Raw genomic sequence first — 17125 nt, forward strand, 5'->3', positions numbered from 1 at the left:
GTACTGAATATAAAAGACATAGCTGTAGTGGTTCTTGTAGTAGAGTAGAGCAGTGTAGAGAAGAGGAGTTTGTCAAGGGAGTCCCAACCCAATGTAGTATTGTGCTCTGCCGGAACTTTAGAGGAATACTTGAGACTCGAGAGTTAGAAGTTAACTTGTACCTGTGTTTAGACTAATGTCTGAGCACCACCTGCCCTACAGTGTTGAGCTTCCCGTCCTAATAGGGTAATACAAGCCCCAGCCGTAGTTACCTGGGTTAAGCTAAGTGTCCGAGGGTGTCACCTGCACTGCGAGATAGGATATGTAGCCCCTCTGGTTGCTTTGTCCTATCCAGGCTAATTCCTCTGTATATCAGGATACTGCCCTGCACTTTGTAGAGTGGTTCTCGGCGTGAGCTGGGTTTATCCTTGACTCTTCTCCTTATGTAGTATCTAGCACTGCATAGTAGATGTAGAGTAGCCCTGGCTTGGCTACAGAAGGAACATCTGCTCTGTGTCTCCTTCTCCCATGAGAAACTAAATAGGACTACCCTACACTTCCTCCCACCAAGTGACTACTTCCTACAGTGGTGTGTAAAAGACCCTGTGAGTGGTGGAAAGAAACGTGTGCATGAATAGAAGAAGAGCAATAGGTCAGAAAGAAAGAGTATCTCTATTGGGCAATAAAATACATAATATATAAGAAACAGTAACCCTTTGCTTATTTCAGCTGTGCAGCAGATAAGAGCATACATAGAAAATAGACTACCTTCATCACCACTTAGCTTTGAGAAAAGGGCTTTTGTGACAGGTGTGACATAAGAAACACCTATGGTGGGACACGACAGTTTAGTTCCATTTTTGTGGTCTATTATACAGAAAACTGTTTTGTTAATGTAGAGCAGTAAAGGGCTCATAGACATGGCAGAGCAGCGTGTACAGCAGTAAGGGGGGCTAGTATAGCTCCTCTAGTATGTGCACATTCACTGAGAGCCTGTACCGTACTAGTGCATAAGCTCCCTAGGACCAATGCTCCATACATTGTTTTTATTTTTGTTTTATTTTTTATTTATATGGAATCTGACAGACTTTTTTTTTGGCACGTCATACTGTGACAAAAAATGTATGTACATGCGTGTAATGTGTATACATTGGCATTCTTTCAAAATTGACTGACTCATAAGAACTCCTTTACATATATCCGTCAGTCTGACTCCATTTCCCTCCAGTGCAGTAGCAAATCATTGGAGGGAAGCTGACGTTTAAACTGATCCCATTATTTTGAGGGTGCACAGCAATGGGCGTTATCACTTTGAGTGGTGGGGGGAGGGGGCACGGCTGGGGCATTATCGCTATGTGGGGGTGCACAGCAGGGGCATTATGACTATGTGGGGGGTGCACAGCAGGAGCATTATGACTATGTGGGAGGGTGCACAGCAGGGGCATTATGACTGTGGGGGTGCACAGCAGGGGCAATATCACTGGGGGGGTGCACAGCAGGGGCAATATCACTATGTGGGGGATGCATGGCAGGGTCATTATGACTGGGGGTGCATGGCAGGGGCATTTTCAGTATGGGGGTGCATGGCAGGCATTATGACGGGGTGCACAGCAGAGGCAATATCACTATGTGGGGGGTGCATGGCAGGGGCATTATGACTGTGGGGGTGCATGGCAGGGGCATTATCACTATGTGGGGGTGCACATCAGGAGCATTATCACTGTGGGGAGGGCACAGCAGGGGCATTTTTACTATATGAGACACAGCAAGGGGGCATTAATACTATATTAGTGGGGCACAGCAGGGGATCCTAGAGGGGAAAACCCACATATTTACTTTACTGTACAAGACACCAACAGTGGAATTACTACTGTTTGGGAGACTATAGGAAGGAAAATGGGAAGGACTTTGTTGAAAAAGTTCGGAGCCTAAAGGCCCTACTACACAAAATGATTATTGTTTGTTCAGGCTGATAATCATTTTTTGTAATAGCGCATGTTGAAAGGCAAGAATCAGCCAACATGCACGATGCTGGTTAACTGTGGTCTTTCAACACCCTGAAAGAATATGATAGCACAGGCAGTGAGTGGGGAATGAGGGGAAAGTGAGTGCTGACCTGACAGGCTGGCACTTGCTTCCCCTGGAAAATCATGCCCTGTAATACAGCCTTAAGATTGTAGCTGGAAGCAATTGTCATAAAGGTCTGGGCCACATGGAAAAGAAAAGGGAAGGTGAACGCCCCAAAGTGGAAAAATGTGGGAAACACTGTGTTAGACATGCAATAACAGGGCAACTGCCTAAAGGTGGCACTAGAGAGACAGTTTTCTTCCTATAGGAGCTATAATACCTAAATGAAGTGCATTGTGTCGATGATCCGTTCTCTCATATACACGTCTGCTGATTATACTATTGGGACTTTCCAGGCTGTGCTGCTAAGAAAGAGGCAGCAGAAGACGTCCTCGGAGGATATGGCTTACTAACAAGAAAGGTCATGTCTATTAAAACATAATTTGCATTTAATTATAGGCTAATCAGTAGACAAAGCATCATGTTAATTTTAGGATTTATTTTTCAATAGTGGATTCATAGTTCACCCTGTCACATTGTTTCTTCAGTAGGTTGCCACTTATGTAAACGTACGTAAGATTTTTTACTTGTATTTTACGTGTTACTTTGCAGTATTTTGGTTACTCATTGCCACAGGCTGTGTAACCAAAGATTGCTGCGCTGTTGCATCACATTTTATGAAAGTAAATTGAGTGGTGTCATGACCTGCAAGTGTCTATGACTGACCACGGCTACTCACAAGTCACAACTCGAAATGGCTGTCTTCAGATGTGTGACCCTTCTAATGGCCCAAGTTGTTGTATAGCCTCAGAGAAACCATAAACAAAGCCAAAATTCTAAGGCTTTATTCACACATCCACATAAGCTTTGCAACCCATTAATCCCTATAGGGTAATTCACACATCCTCTATTTTTGAGGACCCGCAATCCGTGAAGTAAAAAAAGGACTTGTAATGCGTTCCGCAAATGCGGTATAGACACTCCAATAGAAGTCTATGGGGCCTAAGCAAAACCATCTGCAAATCTGTGACATTATCATTTAAGCTCCTCCTGCTTGGTTAAAAACAGCTAGTGACACCATTTATGCCACCCTCCTTTTTCTTTTCTTTGCAGATCTGCAAAATAGGGATGCACTATAGATGATACTTTGTGGATTGCAGAGACAAAAATGCTAGTCATGAATTTTAATCTTAAATGTAGCCTGAGACCAGTATTGGCCATACATTGAGGTTGGTGGTACATTATGCTTGTAGAACATTCATTTGTTTACTGGTATATCCACGCCAGCACGGAGCCTGCACGTTAAAAGGAGAATACCTCTGTACATATTAAATCTAATAGTAATCAACAAATGTGTAATAGCTGATATCACACCCCAATAATGAATAAAGCTAGTGCAAATGTAACAAATGCAGGGGTATCATACTGGGTGAAGCCACAGCAAAACAATACATATACTGTACCTACAAAAGAATACTGTGCCCAGAAATCATATTATCAAAAAGAATTTTATTAATCATAATCAAAGATAAAATGCATTAAAATCATTAAATGAATCAGAACAGCTGCTTGAAAAACGCATGGGTAAAGTACATGTTCTAAAGTGCAGGCATATTAAAAACCATAAGGCAATATAATAAATAGTAAGGTGCCTGACATTGTGAATTAGATAGTCTGCATACTCAGTGGGGCTCTAAATACAGTGAATGACACGTGTCAGAGAGCATAAAGTGGTAACATAGAATACCCTACTGGTAAAGCATTACCTAAAGTGCTGGTTCACACTATACCCATGCGGTGCGCCCCGACGCGCGTTTCGGCAACACCCCTTTCTTGAGGGGTGCCATAATTATTATTCAGCTTTAAGTGATCATAGAAAAAAATCTTTGCTTGTTGGTCACACATCTCTCTGTGTAATAAGAGGTGACTTGTGGCTCGTGATTGATGGCAGCAAAAAGCTTCATGAATGATCCACATATTGTATTTGTGGCCCTTCCCACATAGTGGTCAGGCTCTTCAAAGCTCTTTACATGAGTCTTTGGGATCAGGGGCTTGCTGGCAAAAGTAATGAAGCAGATGGTAGCAGACTACAGTGCTTGGGTCTTCATCTGGCCCAGTCTCGGTGGTTTGTTGCTTAGACACTCATGCCCTATCTTCCAGATAGGGGACAAATGTTGTTCATTGGGAAAAGCCCTTTAAAGGGGTTATCCAGCGCTACAAAAACATGGCCACTTTTCCCCCTACTGTTGTCTCCAGTTCAGGTGTGGTTTGCAATTTAGCTCCATTTACTTCAATGGAACTGAGTTTCAAAACCCCACCCAAACTGGAGACAACAGTAGGGGGAAAGTGGCCATGTTTTTGTAGCGCTGGATAACCTCTTTAAGCCTAATACCTGTTAACCAATATATTTTGACAGTGCTGTATTTCTTTTTACCTGTCACAAGTGCTTCAAGTGCATGTGCCAGCTGAATGTGTTGTCCTATGTAAAGCTATAGGTCGCTATTCCTAGTAGCCAGAACAGCACTGAATATATATATATATATATATGCATATATAGCAGACAGTTATTTCTGTCACTGCCTTGAGGGAGGAGGAAAAGTCAAGGGTTACCACCTCACATATATGCCAATATTAAAGCTAATGTTGGCGACATTTTGTCACTCTCAACATTTAAAAAAAACCGTAGGACACAGCCTGTGTGTGTTCTGATACTGGAGTACCCCTTCAAGTATGCTTGGATGTACCCTGAAGATACATTTATCCATCATAACTGGTGTGCCATAAAGTACCGTGTCAGGTCAGAACTACTTGTGGTTGTCAGAGGGGACTAGTATGATACCCAGTGGTCTGGAAACAGGGCATCCTTTCTCCTAAATAGTATGCACAGACAGAGTTGATGATAAATTCATACCTCCCAACTTTTGCAAAGAGCAAAGAGGGACATGTGCGCCGCGGTCCCAATAGCCACGCCCCCATAGCGACCCTCCATAGCCACGCCCCCATGGCAACCCTCCATAGCCACGCCCCCATAGCAACCCTCCATAGCCACTCCCCTACAGTCACCACATGCTGCTGACTGAATAGTGCCCTATACAGTATCCAATTCCGCCAAAAATGCCCTATATAGTATCCAATCCCCCATTATAGTGCCCCACATAGTATCCAATGCCCCCATATAGTGACCAATATAGTATCCAATCCCCACATAGAATCCAATCCCCCACATAGTGCCCCACATAGTAGCCAATGCCCCCATATAGAGCCCCACATAGTAGCCAATGCCCCCATATAGAGCCCCACATAGTAGCCAATGCCCCCATATAGTGCCCCACATAGTAGCCAATCCCCATATAGTGCCCCACATAGTAGCCAATCCCCATATAGTGCCCCACATAGTAGCCAATCCCCCACATAGTAGCCAATCCCCATATAGTGCCCCACATAGTAGCCAATCCCCATATAGTGCCCCACATAGTATCCAATGCCCCCATATAGAGCCCCACATAGTAGCCAATGCCCCCATATAGTGCCCCCATAGTAGCCAATCCCCATATAGTGCCCCACATAGTAGCCAATCCCTCCATACAGTGCCCCACATAGTAGCCAATTCCCCATAGAGTGCCCCACATAGTAGCCAAACCCCCACAGAGTGCCCACATAGTAGCCAATGCCCCCATATATGCCCCACATAGTAGCCAATCCCCCATATATGTCCCACATAGTAGCCAATCCCCCATATAGTGCCCCACATAGTGGCCAATCCCCCATATATGCCCCACATAGTATCCAATCCCCCATATAGTGCCCCACATATTAGCCAATCCCCCATATATGCCCCACATAGTATCCAATCCCCCATATAGTGCCCCACATAGTATCTAATGCCCCATATAGTGCCCCACATAGTAGCCAATCCCCCATATAGTGCCCCACATAGTATCCAATCCCCCCTATATGCCCCACATAGTATCCAATCCCCCATATATGCCCCACATAGTAGCCAATGCCCCCATATATTCCCCTACATAGTAGCCAATGCCTTCATATAGTGCCCCACATAGTAGCCAATGCCCCCAAATATGCCCCACATAGTAGCCAATCCCCCATATATGCCCCACATAGTAGCCAATCCCCCCATATAGTAGCCAATCCCCCATATAGTGCCCCACAGAGTAGCCAATCCCCCATATAGTGCCCACATAGTAGCCAATCCCCCCATATAGTGCCCCACATAGTAGCCAATACCCCCCATTTGTGTGGCCCCAGCGGAAAAAACAATAAACCAGTAACTCACCTGTCCTCCGGTCCCAGCAGCTCCTCTCCCGGCAGAGCGCGCACTCCCGTCATCCTCCGGGGCGGGCAGCGGGGTATACAGACACTGACTGTGCCGGAAGTGACCTGCAGCCTCTATATGAATCACTTCCGGTACTGTCAGTGACTCTGTACCCCGCTGCCCGCCCCGGAGGATGACGGGAGTGCGCGCTCTGCCGGGAGAGGAGCTGCTGGGACCGGCGGACAGGTGAGTTACTGGTTAATTTTTTTTTTTGCTGGGGCCACTTAAAATGCGGGACACGGGGGGGGGCGTTCCGGGACCGCGGGACAGAACCCCGAAAACGGGACTGTCCCGCGAAATCCGGGACGGTTGGGAGGTATGATAAATTATTCAGAAGAATAAAAAGTGATGTCATTGTTCTTCTGGCTGTCATCTACATATTGCTTGGGTCACATGTATGGGTTACATTTGCTGTTTAATGTAGGCTCTTCTAGTGTAGAGGGAAGTCATTAATATTAACTATAATGTTAAGTTTTGTATCTTAGAGATTGATGCTTTAGCTTATCGCTTTCCTTGAATAATTTTATAGTACATCTGTAATTATATGAATAAGCAATGCACCATATGTCGCCCTTTGGCTGTATAAATCACAACCTGCCCTAAGTAGATAGACATTCTGTGTTTTCAACATGTTGCTCTCAAGTCTATGCAGATCTATAATATGGCACCCAGACCTTATAATTTTTTTTTTTTTTCCCACATTTCTATGGATTCCACGAGGGGGCATTGCTTCTTGGGAATAATGTAATACCGAATGGTGGCCCCATACAGCAGTGCACAATAGTATGGACTCGATATGCAGGGACTATGCAGCTGCTTTGTTGTTACCGGATGGCATGCATCCAATATGAATGCAGTCTCGCTTTCTCTTGGCTGTGATTTTCAGGAAGGTGCTTGTAATTGTTTCCATTTTTCCTCCTTTCGCCCCAGTGCGTCTGATTTTTTTTTTATTAGAAGCACTTTCACTATAATCATTCCTTACAATGCATTTAACACCTACTGTTTCACTAGGCCTGCATTGATGCAGATAGGAAGAATTCCCCTTTGTCTAACATAAACTTTTGTTTAAAGATTAGAGCTGATGTAAGTATTAGAAGTATGAAGAACTGTGTGTGATCATAATATTTAATACAACTTTCTAAACATTACAAATTTTATCAGTTCATCCAGTCATTTGTGCTGTAATCTTACAATCAGTTACTAAACAATGATGTTAGGAAATATAGATCTGAAAGGATAATTTATTTTTATTAAATATATTATCTTAAGCAATAGCTCCTGTTCAAAACATACGGCTGAGAGGGTAATAAACTACCACCCTAATATATAACTTCATATATTTTCATTTCTTTCTGACTATAGTACTGGCTTCAGCATGTTTTTGTTTGATTAAGCCCTCACAGGAAGTTGTCTCCAGATCCTCCCTCTCCTGAGACAAAGCATCATCCAATGCTGTCTCAGGGGCCTTGGCTGAATCCTGTCTTTGAATTCATAAAAGTTACAAAATATTGAGGAAAAAAAATAAAATGTTAAATTTTTTTTTGTATGAATGTTTTTTTTTTACATTTTTCCAATATTTTTCTGTTCATTAAAATGAAATCTGTTATAAAAGGAACATTGAAACAGACAAAACAACACAGTGTGAACCCAGCCTAATAGTTAGTTTACACTTAACAGATGCACCAGATTTATGAAACAACATAGCCACTGTTAAACATTTTCTATGTTTTATAGGCAACCCCATTATTGACTAAAATGTACCCCCCACCCCATTCTTTTTCTTTGTAGTGGCTTCTCAGCAATAAAGCTCACAGACATTGTATATAGATGGAGAGTAATTACAAGCCAGCCATGTAGACTGTGGTGCAGTGAGTCATTGAATAAGGCCAGGATAGTTGTATTACAGGGTTTGAGTGTTGGGGAAGATAACAGAAACTTGCACATATCATAAAAAAGAGAGTCATCGGGATGCCTGTCTGACTTTTACTAGACATTTGTTTGGAATAAAAATCTTTGTAAAGATTTCATCTGGTTATTTTCTGTGTTTTACCTGGTTAGTGCAGGGTTACTCAGTCCATAAGTGTCTTTTTCAGTAAGTGGTAATTTCGTCTCCACGTTTTAGGTGTATTTCCTTATTCAGGTGTTTTCATGCAGTTTTTGAGGCCAAAGTCTACATAGTTTTAGGCTGCACCACGGCCAAACGCTGTTTGCTATGTTTACCATTCAAATATTAAAACAGAGTAACATCAGTCTAAACCTCTTCCTCAAGTTGTAACTGTACAAGTAGGCTCTGTTGGTTCAGGGAAACTTAATATATATTGAATATAGGAAACTCTGTAATGTATCTTATCAGAGAAAATCATCTGATTCTACTTATCATGCACCTTTCCTGTTCCCACTTCTGAACATTTTATCTGACAGAGTATTGAAGCCAAAGCCAGGAACAGACTGTAAACAGAGAACAGGTCATAAAGGAAAGACTAGGATCTAGCCTCTTTTCAAATCCATTCCTGGCTTTGGCTTAAAAAAAATCTGTCAGATAAATTGGTCAGATATCTGTATGTGTAATAGAACCTTAAAACAGCTCAAATTTGTCCGGAGAGACCAGAGTAGCAGCTGAGGGATCAGCTTACATGAGCCCATACAAGTCTTTGCAGAGGGGACGATGGGAATAGCTGGAGAGACAGAACAAACATACCATAGACACTATATATAAGTTTACAATGAGTATCAGATCTCACCTCTGGGCTTGATTCACAGCTTAGACTGCTTAGTACTGTTGTATAATGCCCTTCATGATGCTGCTGCTTTTGAGGTAGTGCTGTCGAGACATAAGGAGGCAGGATCATTTTCAGTGTGTGCAGTCATCATAGAGATTAGTCTACACTCTCCAGATTAGGATTGCTCAATCTACAGGTGATAAAAGTTGTAGACGGTGGCAAAATTTTTTTCTTCATTTATCGGTTTACTAGAGATGAGCGAGTCCATCCAAACCCGAGCGTTCGGCATTTGTTTAGCGGGGGCTGCTGAACTTGGATAAAGCTGTAAGGTTATGTGGAAAACATGGATATAGTCATTGGCTGTATCCATGTTTTCCAGACAACCTTAGAGCTTTATCCAAGTTCAGCAGCCCCCGCTAATCAAATGCTGATCGTTTGGGTTCGGATTGACTCGAAGCTGGTTCGCTCATCTCTATTCTTAACCCCATTCCACTGATCCCATGTATAGAGGTAGGTGCCCTCCAGCCACGACCCCCTTGCGATTAGTTGCTGTGGAGGGCATGGAGGTCAAGGGAGAGGGATGGGGGGATTTGTTGTCCACTTCTTTTTATGCGCTAGTCTTTAGCACCCAGTAGGAACACTCGACAGCTTCAGTAAACCTGTGCTGTTAGCTCCATGCTAGAATGGTAAATATTTAGCAAACAGTTTTGGAAAAAATAGCTTCACCCCTGTGGCAATTTAGTCGTCTTTTTAAATCTTTCTATCTTTTCATTCTCTTAAAACCAGAGCAGGGATCCGATTGTTTGCTGTAGGCAACTTCTTGACTTTTTCACCAGTTTTGAGAAGTTTTCCCCAATATTAAAGTGATTCTGCTAGTAGGACTACCCTCCCCGTCCATATGCTTTATTCGTTGAGCAATGAGGCTGAACTGTATTCCCACTTATTTGTTCTATCTAGTCATCACCTCCCGCTGCCTTCACTACTATTAATCTTTCTGCTTACTCAAAATTCAGCCGTCCATGCACCACGGCCTTTGTGTTGTGGAATTTGTAGATGTTTGCTTCATTACATCTAATATATCCTGAGGATTTAGGAGATGACTGAGGTTCCCAGCAGGGATGCTGCCTTAAATACCTCCATTACCTTGCTGCAGGCTAATTGACACTAAAGTGTTAATGCTTTGCTGTATGGTCTGGACAGTAAAGAACAATAGTTTACTTGGCATTATCAAATGTGTGTGAAAATGGCTACTTTTATGCCTCTTACACATCTTCCTGGACAATGCATTGATGTGTCATCTCTGCTTCTTGAGGATGGTGAAACAAAGGGCACTTAAAGTGAGATCCTTATGAAGGGGGTACAATCAAGCTGGCCACATGGAGGCATTGGGGGAGATTTATGAAACATGGTGTAAAGTGAAACTGGGTCAGTTGCCCCTAGCAACCAATCAGATTCCACCTTTCACTCCTCACAGACTCTTTAGAAAAGGAAAGATGGAGTCTGGTTGCTAGGGGCAACTGAGCCCGTTTTACTTTATATTATGTTTGATAAATCTCCCCCATTGTCTCCATTCCTGGGTATCTTCTATGTCCATTTTTACCCCAAAGAAGCTTGGTGTAGGGGTGAGAGGGGTACAATATTAGATGTGTTTTGCATTAGACTGTAGTGCCATGAATCTTATTTAATTAGATAATTTTTCCATCTCTACTGTATAAGTTGCATGTGTTGCTGTTGAGTTCTGGGGAATCCCTGACCAGGTTGTAGGGAAGCCTGGATTTCCAGGAAACACAGCTTTGTTAGGTATCCCTGGAGGTTCACAGCTTCAGCAAGCTCCCGTGTAGACATGTGCACTGAAGTGTTCAGCACTTGTATCCATCCAGTAACAATACATCCACTTTATTCTGTTTTCAGGAATGATTTATTAATGGTTTGCCGACAGCTGAACATGGAGGAATCTGTAGCGGAGATCATGCATCAGCTTGGGGCCGATGAGAGTGGGAAGATCTCATTTCATGATTTTACCAAATGTCGTATGCAACTTGTGCGAGAAATCAGAAAGGAGGAAGTGGATTTGTCTGATGACTCGTGCAAGAACAAAAAGCTGCGGGACAGAATAACCTCCTGGCCAACTGGAAGTGACCACAGCCTTGGTGAGATCTGTTTATATTGCTGGGGATTGCTCCTTTAAAATTATGGTGTACAGACTTTTATTTTACTTGTCAAAGCTTAATGCTTAAAGCGTAACTATAAAATATTTTGACCATTTAGTTTTAGTTAGCTTAGGTCATGATAAGACTTTTTGCAATATACATTAATAACCTAAAATGAACAGTTTTTTAAATACATTAAGCCAAATGTCCCGTCAGAGCTCTATTTGCCTCTGAGTTATTTCTGCATTCCTGCTGGACACGCCCCCTCCTTGCAGATCCGTACTTAAGGCCCTATTCCACGGGTCGTTTAGAGGAGCAATATCGTTCGTATTCGGCCGATAACGGCCGCTACGAACGATATTCGTCCCGTGGAACAGAGTGCAACGATCAGCCGACATCGTTCATGTCGGCTGATCGTTGCAGTCGCTTGTTTTTCAACATGTTGAAAAACAAGCGACTGATATAGCAGCGATCTGCTGCCGTCGCTCCGTTGAATAGGACCGTCGGCAGCAGATGCTGCTATATCCTATGGGCTGCCCGGACGATCAGCGATCCCCCGGGCAGCCCCCCCAGCAGCTCCCCGCCGCCCCTCCCGCACTCACCCGCTCGCTGACGCCGCGTTGAATAGCGGCGGCAGCGAGCGGGGAACGAGGAGCAAACGAGCGCTAATAGCGCTCGTTTGCTCCTACAAACGACTCGTGGAATAGGGGCATTAGTGTACAGACTCTGACAGGAGGATCAGATTACAGCCCTGACACAGAGAGAAACATAAACAAAACCTCCTGCCCCCCCCCTCCCCTCACATCCTAGCAGCACATTCTCCCCCCTCCCCTCACAGAGGTCACTTAGCAGAGCTGAGGGTGTTGTGTGTGAGGAGCAGCGCAGGGGAAGAGCTGGATGGAGGCACAAGTACTCAGTGCTTCACCCAGGAGGGACATACCAGGCATGTACTGCATGAGGGAGAGTGGGTGAGTCACTGAGGGGAGGACTACAAGTCCCAGCACAACACAGCTGCAGTCCTTCCATAGTACATATAACATTCCCTGTCAGAGGTCTGTAGCAGGTGCCCCCACCTCCATGACTGACATTATCCTACAGTGTTATGAGAGCAGATGACTGTATCTAATCCCACTGTGTGTGATACCATCTGCTGGGGCTCTGTATCTAATCTTACATTGTGATACTGTATGCTGGGGCTGTATCTAATCCTGCCATGTTTGATATATCTGCTAAGGTGCTGCTCAGTGGATAGAGGGACGCAGCCAGGGAGATGAGGGATAGGCCACCCCCACTTTCTCTCAGCCAGGAGAAAAATTCATTTATTCTTCTGAGCCAAACAACTGGGGATATCTCAGCGAGCGTACATGCTATCAACACAGTTTAGGGCTCTTTTTAAAAGGTAACACGAGGGCTTTTTATTTGAGGAATTTCATTTTTTGGCTACTGAAATTATAGTTGCGCTTTAAAAAAAATGTGTGTGTGTGTGTATAATATATATTGCTTTCAGTTGGGCTAATCACGCATTCCGTTTTTTCACGGATCCGCAATTCATCCTGTGTAAAAAATAGGATACGTCATAATGTGGAGCGTGATCTTGGCACGGATCTCCCATATAAATCAATGGATGTGAACGATGGACCTTGAAAATCACTGAACGTGTGAATGGGGCCTTTGATAAATGTTGGCCTTTGTTTCCTATTCATGGTTATTCATTCATATGGGACTCATACACAATATTGTCTGTGTTCTACTGGAAATGTCCAAACTATAAAAGTGTCACTGGTTTATCCTGCATGGTGACATGGTGAATGCTATCTAAGAAAGAAAGATACTTAAAGGGGTATTTCACTCAAACATAACTTTTGATATGTTGCTGCCCTTTGTAAGACTAACAATTCTTTTCATTATTGTTATTATCTATTTAGTCTCCATCTCCCAAATCTCAGCTGCAGCTTTCTGCTGAAAACACAAAAATATTTGTGTGAGCCTTTCTCTCTGTCTCTCCCCCCCCCCTTCTTCTGAGACAGCTGATGTAAACAAGTCCCTGGCAGGCTTTATCTGCAACATTGTAGCTTCTTTGTACTGCTGGGAGGGTTTATCACAGTCAGTACATTAACAACTTTGACCTCAGAACCCGGAGTTCCGCCTCACATTAAATATTCATATATTTTCTTACTTTACTTCCTAAAGGTGCCTTATCTGGAGCTCGGGAGAGCTGGGAATATGATTCTGGAGCACGAGATCTCCAAAGTCCAGATCCACACAACCATTCAGTTATGCAGAAATTTTTGGAGTTTGGTGGTAAGGCCACGACTCAAGCAGCCCTACAGAGACTTCTTACTCAAAGCCCGTGTCTTACTAACAATGTAGGTGGAAGCTACCTGGAGCTTGCGAACACTGTAAGTTATATATGATTGCTGTGATTTTTTTTTTTTGTGTTCTATTTTGCAAAACTCATCTTATGTTTCTAAAGCTGCAAAAGGGAAATAATAGATAAGCCATTATAGAAATTTGTGGTAAACTAGGTAACAGCATACTAAGTATGTTTGGAATCCACTGTTGGGGCATGTGCCCTTATGTGTTAATTAAAGGGGTTGGCCACTTTATAGTAAAATTGTTCAGTTTACAGTATTAGTAAGTGCACTTACTGTATATACTGACAGCAGCTCCCTGTGTACCTCAAAGAGCTAAAATCACACTCCCCTCCTCCTGGCTGTGCTGCCCTGCTCTGTGGTGAGTCTGTCCATAAGATGGCTGACATGAAGGAGCATATATCCACCACTGAACCTGTATATGTCAATGGAGGACACTGGGGGCGGGCCATGGTCACATGCTCCTCAATGTCGCCCATTTTATTGACAAGATCACCACAGAGCAGGAGATTCCAGCTTGGAGGAGGGGAGTCTGATTTTAGTTCTATGAGGTACACAGGCTGTTGTCAGTATATACAGTGAGTACAGATACTAATACTCTACACCAGGGGTCTCAAACTCGCGGCCCTCCAGCTGTTGCAAAACTACAATTCCCATCATGTCTGGACAGCCAAAGCATCAAAGTGGATTGCTTGGGAAAGGAGCAAACACCGATTGACTCCATTGAATTGGGCTAATCTGCATCGATTACAGTGAGAAAAATATGTGGTAGAAATCCGAGCTGAATATTTCTGTCACTTTAATGCATGGCATATTTTTCCTCTCTGCATGTGAATCCATAAGTATTAGCCACTGTCTGGCCAAAGTGCAGCTGGTACGTGTGGCCGTACCCATGTGGGATGGTGAAGAGGTTAATTAATTGCCCGGAAACAGTGTTTTTTGCTATATTCCTATGACCATAAAAGAAGACTTGAGTGCCTTTAGAAATTGATACTGATTGGTTGTAGGCTGATGTGTAATATAAAGCATTTTATCACATACATTCTAGTGTATATTATTGATACAAATAAGCAGTTGAGTCTTCCCAGGTTGCCCAGAGGTGTGTGGTAGTAATCTTCTGCCGTGTACATTTCTATCTTTGAGGGCATACTTCTATTCTAATGAACATGGAGCTGTGCCAGTCTCTTTTCATTTTGGGGACTGGTGTGAGAATTCCTCAGCGATTCCCTGTGGATGGCGGCTCTGAATTATATGTGCCAGAAGTCTAATTAACAAAGAACAGATAGTAATTGCCAGACTAAAGTCAAGAAGGCAAAAAGTATGCGCTGGTGTAAATTTTCCTTTTCATCTTCCTTTCAGTATTAATGTCTATCCTATCATCCAGCGATCTCTGCAATGACCCCATTACGCAGATTATGATGGATTTCAGCACACTATGGTATTCTGGGAAGGGGCAGAAATAGCTGATCTGCTTCCTGCATATATAGTGTATTTAGCTATACTGTGCCATAAAGCATGGGGTTGATCCTTAGTGAAGTTATATTTGTGTGTTAGCATAGCACATAAACCATATTTGTGCTGAATGTGGATATTATTGGAAATGCATCCTTTATGAGCAGTTTTCTAAAATTTTTCCCATAGATGCATACTTTTTATTTTTTCTTTCCTGTTTCCCAGCTCTTTTATGAGAAAGGTAGCAGTTTACATAGGTTTCTTTCACTCAGTACATATTTATTACTTCCATTAACATGTTAGTCAGTCGTTAATTTTTTTTTTTTTGCAGAAATCAATAGTCCAGGCGATTTTAAGAAACTTTGTAATTGGGTTTATTAGCCAAATCTGCCATTATCTGCATGTAAAAAGACTTTTCCCAGATCCCCCCCCCCCTCCTCTCCTTTCTGTCATCCACTCCTCAGAATCAGGAAATCTCGACAGTTTTTTCATCAGTCGGATCTGTCTGGTCTATGAAGAGGGGAGGGGGGAGGGGGAAGGAGCGAGATTAGTGGGCAGCTGAGAGCCAAGAACAAAGGATTGCTCAGTGGGGGAGCTATTCAGAGACCTAATTAGTGGTCAGAGAGGTCAGTGAGGACTGCAGAGCAGAGAGCCCCTGATGTGAATGAAAATTAACTCTTTGTTGTCCTGTTTTGCTGCTTTTACTTTCTCTCTCCATAGGAAAACCATCAAAACAGGGGGGAGAGCTTCAAACTGCTTTTTCATGATAAAAATTCATTTTTCTGCTAATAAACCCTATTACAAAGCTTCTTAAAATCGACTGTACTATTGATTTCTGCAATAAAAATTTAACAGTGACACTTTAAGGCTGGGTTCACGCTACGTGTTTTTCATCCCTTTTTTAAAAAAATGGATGGAAAAACGGATGTATTTGAGTGCATCTGTTTTGATCCGTTTTTTCATTGACTTTATAGAAAAAGATCAAACACATTTTTTTTTACATATTGTACACAGAAATGTGATGTAAAAATTGATGGATGGAAAAACGAACTACAAAAACAGTGGGAACCCAGCCTAACTAGATTTTGCTATATTAGAGTATATATATATATATATATATATATATATATATATATATATATATATATATATATATATATATACACATTCTAATATATACACACTACCGTTCAAAAGTTTGGGGTCACCCAAACAATTTTGTGTTTTCCATGAAAAGTCACACTTCTTCACCACCATACGTTGTGAAGTGAATAGAAAATAGAGTCAAGACATTGACAAGGTTAGAAATAATGATTTGTATTTGAAATAACATTATTTTTACATCAATCTTTGCTTTCGTCACAGAATCCACCTTTTGCAGCAATTCCAGCATTGCACACCTTTGGCATTCTAGCTGTTAATCTGTTGAGGTAAGCTGGAGAAATTGCACCCCGCGCTTCTAGAAGCAGCTCCCACAAGTTGGATTGGTTGGATGGGCACTTCTGGCGTACCATACGGTCAAGCTGCTCCCACAACAGCTCAATGGGGTTCAGATCTGGTGACTGCGCTGGCCACTCCATTACCGATAGAATACCAGCTGCCTGCTTAGGGTGTTTAGGGTCATTGTCCTGTTGTAGGATGCAATTGTCTCCAATCAAGCGCTGTCCACTGATTATGGCATGGCGTTGAGTGATAGCCTTCCTTATTCAGAATCCCTTTTACCCTGTACAAATCTCCCACCTTACCAGCACCAAAGCAACCCCAGACCATCACATTACCTCCACCATGCTTAACAGATGGCGTCAGGCATTCTTCCAGCATCTTTTCATTTGTTCTGTGTCTCACAAACGTTCTTCTTTGTGATCCAAACACCTCAAACTTGGATTTATCCGTCCACAACACTTTTTCCAGTCTTCCTCTGTCCAATGTCTGTGTTCTTTTGCCCATCTTAATCTTTTTCTTTTATTGGCCAGTCTCAGATATGGCTTTTTCTTTGCCACTCTGCCCTGAAGCTCAAAATCCCGCAGCCGCCTCTTCACTGTAGATGTTGAC

At 42.8% G+C, this 17125-nt stretch overlaps 1 protein-coding gene across 4 annotated transcripts in view; it reads left to right on the forward strand.

The window, feature by feature from the left end:
• The window catches only part of MCC (MCC regulator of WNT signaling pathway), a 232105-nt gene that overhangs the window by 12175 nt on the left and 202805 nt on the right, over positions 1-17125 (forward strand). The window contains exons 1-3 of one of the 4 annotated variants that reach the window (XM_069962703.1): positions 3268-3275; positions 11011-11249; positions 13440-13648. In XM_069962703.1, coding sequence (XP_069818804.1) covers positions 11024-11249; positions 13440-13648 — 435 coding nt within the window. In that variant the 5' untranslated portion in view covers positions 3268-3275; positions 11011-11023. Of the gene's footprint in view, positions 1-3267; positions 3276-10649; positions 10722-11010; positions 11250-12629; positions 12649-13439; positions 13649-17125 lie in introns of those variants that run through there. The other 3 variants (XM_069962702.1, XM_069962701.1, XM_069962706.1) reach the window with 3 other exon arrangements.

This window comes from Dendropsophus ebraccatus, chromosome 3 (genome assembly GCF_027789765.1).
Source record: "Dendropsophus ebraccatus isolate aDenEbr1 chromosome 3, aDenEbr1.pat, whole genome shotgun sequence".
In the NCBI taxonomy this organism is placed as follows: Eukaryota; Metazoa; Chordata; class Amphibia; order Anura; family Hylidae; genus Dendropsophus; species Dendropsophus ebraccatus.